General features: G+C 44.7%; 1 protein-coding gene across 1 annotated transcript; it reads left to right on the forward strand.

Annotated features, from left to right (window-relative positions):
* Window positions 1–3012: 3012 nt before the first annotated feature.
* Window positions 3013–7752, forward strand: LOC124662111 (probable Histone-lysine N-methyltransferase ATXR5). The gene is made up of 6 exons (XM_047199996.1): window positions 3013–3361; window positions 3469–3561; window positions 6259–6482; window positions 6558–6658; window positions 6742–6954; window positions 7151–7752. Exons 1-6 carry the CDS (start codon window positions 3013–3015, stop codon window positions 7308–7310), a joined length of 1140 nt encoding a protein of 379 aa, XP_047055952.1. The 3' UTR covers window positions 7311–7752.
* Window positions 7753–10403: the final 2651 nt, after the last annotated feature.

Genomic DNA, 10403 nt, shown 5'->3' on the forward strand with positions numbered 1-10403 from the left:
GCCTGTTTTCCTTAATATTTTTTGAACTAGAAAACAGTAAATTTTATTTTTAGAAACATGGATATATTAACAAGATGGAGAGCAGTGGCACATGATATTCCAGATTTGCAGTCAAGATGGTACGGCTGAGCTGATTAACAAAAAACTTAACCTAGACATGTCAAAGCATGAATTCATTGTTCATACTATAACAACGCATGCAAGTTTGTATCTACCATGTCAGAAATTTCTCTAGGTGAGAATCTATTGTTATAAAGTTGATTGTGTTGTTCATGATTTGATAACACATGAAAAAACATGTGCCGCGCCAACAGAGTTCATAAAACTTGGTCTACAAAATTTGTAATGGCGCAGCTGCTTCTCTTCCATGACATTATAATAAGATTCAAGCAATATAGTGTCACATTCAGGGAATCTAGGATACAATACAATAAACTCGTTGGTAATATTTCCCGGAATCATCAATATATACCACATCGAGAGAAACCTCTCAACTACATTGTCGGTGTCAGCAAGCACTTTGTCTTGGTGGACGACACCAACCACTCCTGGCGGACTAAGGGGACCTCCTCCTTGCGAACGGCAAAGAAATCCTCGGTTTCCTTGTCTTCTTGCACCTTGGCTACCTCCTCTTGGACATCGACCATGGCTAACTAAACATGGACCACAACCATGGTTTCCTCCACTCGAACGACTACCTACTCCTAGATAACGACCATGGCTACCTAAGCCTACACATCTAAGATCGAGATCCATGCTTGGACATTAGGATCAATCTCCTCAACCAAATCCTAGGCACCGTGACGATGATGAAACCCTACCTGACCCACTCTATCTCCCTCCATGGTTGCCTTTATTGAAATTTCTTGTATCAATTTCTTATCTTTCTATCTCTCGTTCCAGTGGTCGTACAAATGCTATTCCGCAACGGCTCTCATGCAAACCATTTTAATGAAGGCCCCCAACAGAGACGCAGGGAGTGTGCGCGACAAGGAGAACTAAATCTCCTGATCCATATACATTGAATATCTAGTTTTGGCCCGTGAATCTATAAACCTAAACAGAGGGATGACGTTTTCTTGTAATATAAGTATTTTTGTTTACTTTTGGCATTTGTTAGTTTACTTTCAAAGTTTTGAATAATGATCCTTGTGCAATAATAATCTTCATATCTCTCCATACAGGTGGTGGTCTATTCACACCATTGGATGGTCGGTGAACATAATACCCCTAATTTTTTCGGCCTAAAAGAGTTGTCAAACTCGAACTTTCGTATTCCCTGGATCAGATGAAGCCATCAAAAGTAACTCCTTACACCATGGCATCACCACGCTACGCATGTATCCATTTCCCGTGGCTAGTGGTGGTAACTTATAAACCATATAACCTCATTTACCTCATATGTTCCTATGACAGAAAAATGACTAATATATATCAAAACATGGCACTGGCTAAATTAGATCATGTGGTTTCAAATCTGTGGGCAAAAACCACGTGCTAAGGTGGGTTTTTTTTTACAAAGTAGAAACCATTAAAATTGCATGAAATTAATACTAGAATCTATCTTATTGTAGCGAAATAATTCCTACATCTGGCATTTATTGATTATTTCCAAAATATGAAATATATAGCCTGCAACAATAATAAATGATTGTATCTTATTGTGCAAGATTTGGAAACAATAAATGCTTGAGATTAATAACGTCTATCTTTTCCAGCCAGACAATTCTACTTTGGGTATTTGTTAATTATTTCCAAAATATAATAGTACCGTTGGTATATCTAGCACCGAGAGCCTGTATTTCTTTTCAAAATTTGAAAACAATAAATGCTCGAGATTAATAACGAATATCTTTTTCCAGCGAATTGTTCTAATTATTGGCGTTTTTAATTGCTTCCAAAATATATGAATAACAAATGCCTAACAAAATAATACCGTTGTTATCTCTCCACGCGCGCGGGTGGTCAGCTGACACCGCCGTCACGAGACATGAACGTGCCACCTCTAACTTTTTTTCCCGCGCTCCCGACATGTTTGCGCAATTTTTTTAAAAAAATGCATAAATTCTTCGCGCCATGGCACCACACATAACTCCCGTATCCATTTCCCGCGGGTTCTCTTAAAGTGGCGACACTTAAAAATGACATATGTGCGTAAGAGGTATACATTCTTCGCGCCCCTAGCATCACGCGTGATACCCGCATCAATCTCCCGGGTCCATTACTTCCAACATCTGAAAAAAACACGGGACACAATAATACCGTCGGTATCCCTCCACGCACGTGGGTGGTCAACTGACACCACCCGCCACGGCACGTGCACGTACCACCTCTAACTTTTTTCCCGCGCTCCCGACAAGTTTGCGTAATTTCAAAAAAATATATACAAACCCTTCGCGCCAAGACACCGCACGTAAATCCCATACCCGTTTCCCGCGTGTTTTCCTAAAGCGCGCGGCAACTACGCGCGCAACACATACAAATGACATATGCGTGTAAGACGTTTTAAATTCTCCGCGCCGTAGTATCACGCGTAACACCCGTAGCAATCTCCCGCGCGCCCCCTCGAAGCCCGACGTATAAACTCTTCGCGCCATGGCATCGTGAACTTTTATCGCGCGCATTATGACATGGGGGCATCCTGCATCAAACTACAACCATTGATCATCCAAAGTACTAAATGACACATTCGTAAAAGATCTTCAAAACAACAACATCATCATCAATCTTGGAGGATCAAGATACAGCCATCATCTAAAGTACTAAATGACACATGCCAATAAGATTTTGGAAAAGATATACACGAGTAAAGAAGGAAGAAAACGCAACGGGGCCAGAGGGCAGAGAGGAAGATTTTACAACGGTCACCTCCAGCTTGCCTCTATTTACATCTCCTCTCCTCTCCTCTCCTGGCGCTTCTCTGTCCCGTCGCGACGCCCACGGCATTACGCACGCAGCTCCCGACGCCGGACTGAGGAGCCCACCGCCGTCACCCCCAGCCTTCCACCACCCATGGGCCGCCGCGCGCCGTCGTCAGCGGCGACGTCCTCGCCGGAGCTGCGGAGGAAGCGGACGGCGGCCGCGCCGCCCGGCTCGCCGCCGGAGCCGCGGCGCTACTGCTCGATCTCCGACGTGATGCGCCGGTCGCGCCCCGTGAACGCGCCGCCGCCCGTGGCGCGCCCGCGGTACGAGGTGGTCCTCTGCGAGGCCTGCGGCGCGGGGGACCGCGACGAGGAGCTGCTCCTCTGCGACCTCTGCGACCGGGGCCGCCACACATACTGCCTGCGCCCCATCCTCGCCGCCGTCCCGCTCGGCCCCTGGCTCTGCCCCGACTGCGCGCCGCCACCCAAGCCCATCATCCGTAAGCCCCTCCTTCCCCGCCCAAATTCCCGTTTTTCTTTCCCTTCGCCGATTTTCGTTTCGTCTGGCTGACTGTTTTCTTGGGTGGTGGATGACCGGGGGCGCTAGATTTCCCGCTGAAGCAGAAGAAGATCGTAGATTTCTTCAGGATTCAGAAGTGCGCCGACGAACCCCAGCCGGCGAAATGCGGCCTTCCGCAAGGTAATTTTGCGTTTCTTGGCTTCAACGGTAGTTTAATTGTTGGCTCATGGACGAACCATACTACATTGTTGTCTGCCGGTCATATTATGTTGCAGTGCAAATAGTTTATCTATCTGATATATGACTGATTAGAATGCACATCTGGTATGAGGAAAAATCATATTTTTTGGGTGGGTGTGATATGTTGATTTGGGAATAATTGTTTTGGTTGCATTGACTAACCGGTCATATATAGTATCCTGCATACATCAGTAAATCGGAATGTGTAGAGCTATCGCTGCCGAGTATGCGCGGGAAAGCTATCTCTGCCAGAAATGCGCAGGAAAGCCATTTCTACGGGAAATGCGCGGGAAAATATTGTTGAAGAAAAATATTTTCATAGTAGTGTCACACTCTTTCATTGTAGTAATAGGAATGTTTTGTTGGAATAGATTGGCCATTTCTAGTGAAGTGGGATTTCTAGTTAATGAGCAGTACAGTGAGCTATCACCGCCGCAAATGCGCGGGAAAACTATCGCAACGAGAGTTACGCGGGAACCCGCTATTGCGGCTGGAAAGCATTGTTAAAGAATCATTAATTTTTCATCTTAATAGCACATTCTTTCATTGTAGTAATAGGAATATTTTATTGAAATGGGTTGTTCAAGCATGTATGAATTGACCGAGTTTATTAATTTCGTGGGATTCATTACATCAGCCAAAATTAACAAACCTTTTGTATAGTTTGCCTTTTAGCTATCTCGTTATGGGAAATAATTTGCTACCCACCCAGCTAGTTATGCACCCCCATCCAGCCATTAGATCAGACTACAGGAGATATGTAGTTATGGGAGATGAATTAGGTTAAATCGGAAGGCGTTTTTTTCACTTCTCTGTAGCACCTAAAATAGTAGGAAATTATATTTTTTTAAACAAGGGGCGCACTTTATTCATACTTCAAAAATAGATACATTGTTTATTACACCATCATTCTTGTTTCTGATGGTGGTGGGTCACCATCCCACAGAAAATTACTACCAGAATCAAAGCTTAATCTAGCTAAATTATGCGCCACCTTGTTGCCCTCATGTGGACAGTGCTGAAAGGATATTAATCTAATACGTTGTTAAATCTGAAAATAATCCGCTAATATAGCAGTTTATGGAGTTCATATCTCATCAGTTCCGTTGCAAGCGTTCATCGGCTCCAGGTTGTCAGACTCAACAATGGTTGGCGAGCATCCTATATCTTTCAGCAAGGTCAAACCATATCTCAAAGCCAATGCTTCTGCAGTAGACGCATCAAGAATACTCATCAAAGTCCAGACCCCTCCCGCTATTGCTTGTCCACAATCATTCCGAATGACAGCTGCAGCTATCCCTTGACCATTAAGAAAATAGGCTGCGTCCATATTCAGTTTATAGTGACGAGGTGGAGGCTTACACCATGAAACCTCCTTAAGATTTGCTGCAGCTGTCCCTCGACCATTAGGAAAATAGGCTGCGTCCATATTCAATTTATAGTGACAAGGTGGAGTCTTACACCATGAAACCTCCTTTGGATTTGTTGCCACCGAATCCAGATAGTGTTTGGATAGCGAAAGCTGAGTTTGCTGCAGGAGCTACTCGTTCTCCTTTGACTGCTTCTCGTCGCTGTCAGCCTGTCACCATATGTACCAAGCTGCCACAGCCACAGTTTCCTTTAGCCCTAGCTGGCCAAGAATTGGTGACTTAGTTTTGGTATCCCGCAATATTTCCGCCAGGATCATGCCTGATCGGTCCACCTCTAAAGCCTGATTGATAAAGCCATCTAAACCCAGAGCTCGCCACACTTCCTTTGGTTGCTTGCATACAAAAATCAGATCTCTAATACCTTTGACTGCTTGCTTTCAAATTGGGGATTGTGGTGATACCTTGATGTGTCTATTCGTAGAATTCCCATTCCAGGAACCAAGTCATGCAGCAAGCGCCAATATTTTTTTTTGATCTTGGCCGGTACCTGTAGTTTCCATACAATTTCCCAAACAGGATAGTGATTCGCTGTACCTTGACCATCTTGGCATCTTACTCGTCCTCCAAACTGATGAGTCCATTTAGTATAATACGCAGATCTTACAGAAAAACTGAAGCTTTTAGTTTTATGCCAAGCAACAAAATCCTCTTCCAAGTTTGAGCTGATTGGAATCTGTAAAATATGCTGCACTTCCAAAGGATTGAAAGTAAGAGTTATTTTGTCCCATTGTCCAGTAGCTGGGTCAATTAGTTCATCTACTGTACGTAACAAACTCTGACCAAAAGGAGTGTCAATTTTCTGAGATAAACTTCCTGTGATCCAATGGTCCTTCCATATGTTAATGCGCCTTCCATTCCCTACCCTCAAAATATGGCCTCTTCTAAAGGTTTGTAAACCACTGATGATACTCTGCCATGTGAAAGAATAGCCCTTCTTTGGTCCAGCATTTAGCAAGTTCCCGTCTGGAAAATATTTGGCAAGAATAACTGAAGCACATAGGGTGTTTGGTTGACATATTAATCTCCAAGTTTGCTTCCAGTATTCCTATTTCTCACTGATCTTGGCCAAACGCATCAATGTTTTTAATGTTCCCATGTTCCATACTGAATAAATAATTGAACAAAATTTACATATATTAGCCTGTCTATCCAATTAAGCTGCTGAAGTGTCGTCTTAACAATACAATTTTACTTCATGCTTGTACAGATGCTAAGAGGCGAAGGAGGCGTTCTATTGTTATGATGAAGAAGAAACGGAAGATGCTTCCATTTGTCCCAACTGAAGACAGAGTTCAAAGGCTCAAACAAATGGCTTCTGCAGCCACTGCTTTGACATCTTCTAAGATGGAGTTCAGCAATGAATTAACTTATGTTCCTAGTATGGCCCCTAAATCTGCCAATCAAGCAAAACTGGAGGAAGGTGGTATGCAGGTTAGTTTTCTACTTCTAACAGTACTATATTTTTGGACCTCTTAGTGCCTAACGATAGACTCCTTGACTTTGAAGGTTCTGACGAAAGAGGATAAAGAAACCATAGAACTTTGCCGAAGCATGCAGAGAAGAGGAGAATGCCCTCCGCTTCTTGTGGTTTTTGATTCACATGAGGGGTACTTTCCTTGATTCATTATACTTGTAACATTTTTATATTTTTCAGTACAGAGGAATTGAACTAATACATATTTATTTTCAGCTTCACTGTGCAGGCTGATGGGGATATCAAAGATATGACCTTCTTAGCGGAATACGCTGGCGATGTTGATTTTCTAGAGAACAGGGCAAATGATGACTGTGATAGTATAATGACCCTGCTGTCGACAGCTGATCCTTCCAAGAAGCTTGTTATTTGCCCTGACAAACGTGGAAACATAGCTCGCTTCATTAATGGCATCAACAACCACACTCCGTAAGTACTCACCACATATCCTTGTGTTAGTTGGATTTTTTACACTACGATCAGCATTTGCGTTGTTATGCATCATTTTTTCCTGGCAATCTATTTTCTTTGTGCATTCTTTCAGAATTTGTTTCAAATAATCTGTATTATGCTCTGAAAGTGAGCAAGTCCTATATCAGTCTAATATTTTGTTTAACACCTGCAGAGATGGCAAGAAGAAGCAGAATGTCAAGTGTGTGAGGTACAGCATCGACGGCGAGAGCCATGTCCTGTTGGTGGCCTGCCGTGATATCGCCTGTGGAGAGAAGCTGTACTACGATTACAATGGACATGAATATGCGTACTCAACGCATCATTTCATTTGACAGTTCCCAAATTTTTTGACATGCCCAACATTCAGAAGAGGATAGGGATTAATGGCGGCATTTTCAGCATTGCCGGCGAAATCCAATAACTTATATACAGTTTGATTTTCAGAGGGGGTCCCCAGATGGTGGAAAAGGATAGGTGCTGGTGTTGTTAGTGGCGAAAGCGTTCATTTGGCCATGGAGAGAAGACAAATGGGATCTCATTAATTTTTTCATTTTTATTGCGTAGTTCCTGCTCACCGTGAGTCTTTCAGGGATCAATATCCCTTTCTATAGGAGTATATATATCCTCCCATGTCTCTATATCTATCTATGAGTAGTTGCTCCCAATTAGAGGCACATCTGAAATTGGGAAAAAAAATATTTCACCCCATTTATTGGGTGGTGGTGCTCTGTTAAATTTGTGTAATCGGATCAAATTCTTATTCAAATATTTATACCAGTGCAAATGTGTTTTTTATGAGTGATGTGATGTGGCTATATATGTGCTTGTTATTTTTCCACTTCCCAATGTGCAAAACAATATGGCTTACCTGGTGATCCTTAAGGTCGAGCTTAAGTTTAAGTGTAAGGTGAAAAAATGTTTGGAGTTGAAAAAATGTTTGGAGTTGAAAAAAGTTCAAAGGTGAAAAAAGTATAAAATTTGAAAAAGTTCATGTTTTAAAATGTTTGGATTCAAAACATGTTCGAATCTAAAAAATGTTTCAATTTCAAAAAAAATCTGAATCTGAAAAATGTGAAAAAATCGAGAAAACCAGAGAAAAAACGAAAGAGAAATCCAGCAGAATATAAGAAAACTGGACCTAAAAAAGAAGAAAACCATCTACCTCGCTAATGGGCTCGGCTCAACTTACTCCACACGGGGAGCGCCTATCATCCACCTTAAGCGGTAGCCAAGCGTCACCCCACTTAAGTCTATTCCTCCAGGGCCGCTCCAAATGCGGCCCGACAAAGGTAATATCTTTTTCTTTCTTTCTTCATTTTAGTTTTGATTTTAATAATCTTTAAAATCGAATAATGTTCAAATCTAAAAAAACTCTGAAAAATATCGGATACAAAAAAGCTAAATCTAAAAATTTAATATTTTAAAATGTTCAAGTTTTAAAAAGTTTACATTAAAAAAATTTGAGGTTTAAAATATGTTCGAAATTCGAATAAATATTGAATTTGAAAAATGTTTAGATGTGAAAAGTTTCAGAATTTGAAAAAAGTTCAAGTTCCAGAAAAGTTGGATTAGAAAATGTTCATATTTAAAATATCTTCGAATCCGAAAAATGTTCAAAGTTGAAAAAGTGCAAAGGTGAAAAAACTTCAAAAATTGAAAAAGTTCATGTTGTAAAAAGTTTGGATTAAAAAATATTTATATATAAAATAAGTTCAAATCTGAAAATGTTTGAATTTTAAAAATTTGAAACTAAAATATTTGAAAAAGCCAAAAAAATCACAGAATATAAGAAAACCGGACCCTAAAAAAAGAAAATCATGTGCCTCTCCAACGGCGGCGACCAAACCGAACCCATTGGGCCATCCAGACGTGACCGTCTGGATAGCCGCGCGGAGACATGGACCTGGCCGCAGTTGACCCAATGCGCGGATGCAGCGCAAAACAAAAAGAACGCAAAATAACCAAAACAATTAAATGTAAACTAAGTTCATTAAATTTATGCCCTATTTTGGGCAAATTTACACAAAAGAAAACCCTATATGGGCTTTACCTAAAAAGGGTAACCCTACGCTAGGGGGGTTTGGGGCGCGGTGGCCACCCGGTCCGCGCGCCGCCTAATCCTAGTAGAACTTGTCGTCCTCATCGCTGGCCTCCTAGTCGTCGGCGTCGATGACGACGGGCCGGGACGCGCTGTTCCGGCTCGATACGACGGAACACTCCGGGGACTCCGGCCAGGGCGACCACTGCGTCCTTTCGCAAGCGGAGTGCAGGTCCGGAGGGATCACCGGCCTGCGCAGGCGTGCCAGCCGAGCCGCCTCCTTCTCCTGCTGCTCCACCGTTGCGGCTTGAAGCTCCGTCTCGTGCTTGAGGCGGAGGAGGCGCTCCTCCCCCTCCTAGAGTGCGACCTGGCGCGTGGCCTCCTCCTGCTGGCGCGCCATGGCGAGGAACGCCCACGCGTCGACATCCTCCTTGGCCTTCCTGGCCTCCTCCTCTAGCGCGGAGGCGCGCAACAGCTTGGCGAGATGCTGCCATTTGGCCAGCTTCTCGAGGTCATTGACCTCGATGGAAGCCGCGAGCGCTACGTGCAGCTCGAGGTCCTCCTCCTCCTCGGGGCTGGGCCTATAGCGTGGTCCCTAGCGGAGCATTCCCGGGTTGGTCGATGTCGGTGGCCTACCCTCCTTGCCGACTTGCGAGGCTCCGCGAGGCCTCGCCATCGCCAAGGTGAATAGGTGCACCGGGCAGGCATCGTGCTCCACCTCGAAGCAAAGGTCCCAGTAGGGACTCTTATCGTCGTAGGCGGGGTCCTCCCGGAGGTCCGCTAGAAGCTGCGCGCGCCGCCACTGGATCTCCGCCAGGCGGGCGCGACAGGGATCGGTGGCACCCGATCTGGGCCCAGGTGCCAGCCGTGGGGGAGTGCACTTCGCCCCACGGCATTGGGGCACCGGCCTCCCAGAAGATCGGCGCCGCCGCGACAGTGACGTAGATCCGTTCCCACAGTGGGTTGTCGGACTCGTGGTTGTTGGCTGTCGGCTCGAACTCGCGCTTCGGAGCCATGGCGGCGGAAGCTCGAGCGCGTGCGTGGGGAGTGGGGAGTGGGGGATAGGGACAATCCACCTCCCAGTCTACATTAAATAAGACGCGTGGGTCGCCAACAGATGGACCCTGGGATACGAGAAAGCGGACGCGGAAGGACGCGACGTGCCATCCGCGACCATGCAAACCTGGCCCAAAATCATTCCGCACGCTGCGGCCATCTGATTTTGGGATGCATCTCCTCGTTGGACCGTGACGCAACCCGTCCGGATGCGGGGGCTTGGGATGAGTCGTCGCGTTGGAAATGACCTACTCCGCCCGCATTGGGTGGAGAATAGGGGTTGCCCCACTGGCCGACGGTGGTGGCTGTGCCGGCGGCGGGGAAGACGAAG

This window comes from Lolium rigidum, chromosome 6, assembly GCF_022539505.1.
Source record: "Lolium rigidum isolate FL_2022 chromosome 6, APGP_CSIRO_Lrig_0.1, whole genome shotgun sequence".
Classification (NCBI taxonomy): domain Eukaryota; kingdom Viridiplantae; phylum Streptophyta; class Magnoliopsida; order Poales; family Poaceae; genus Lolium; species Lolium rigidum.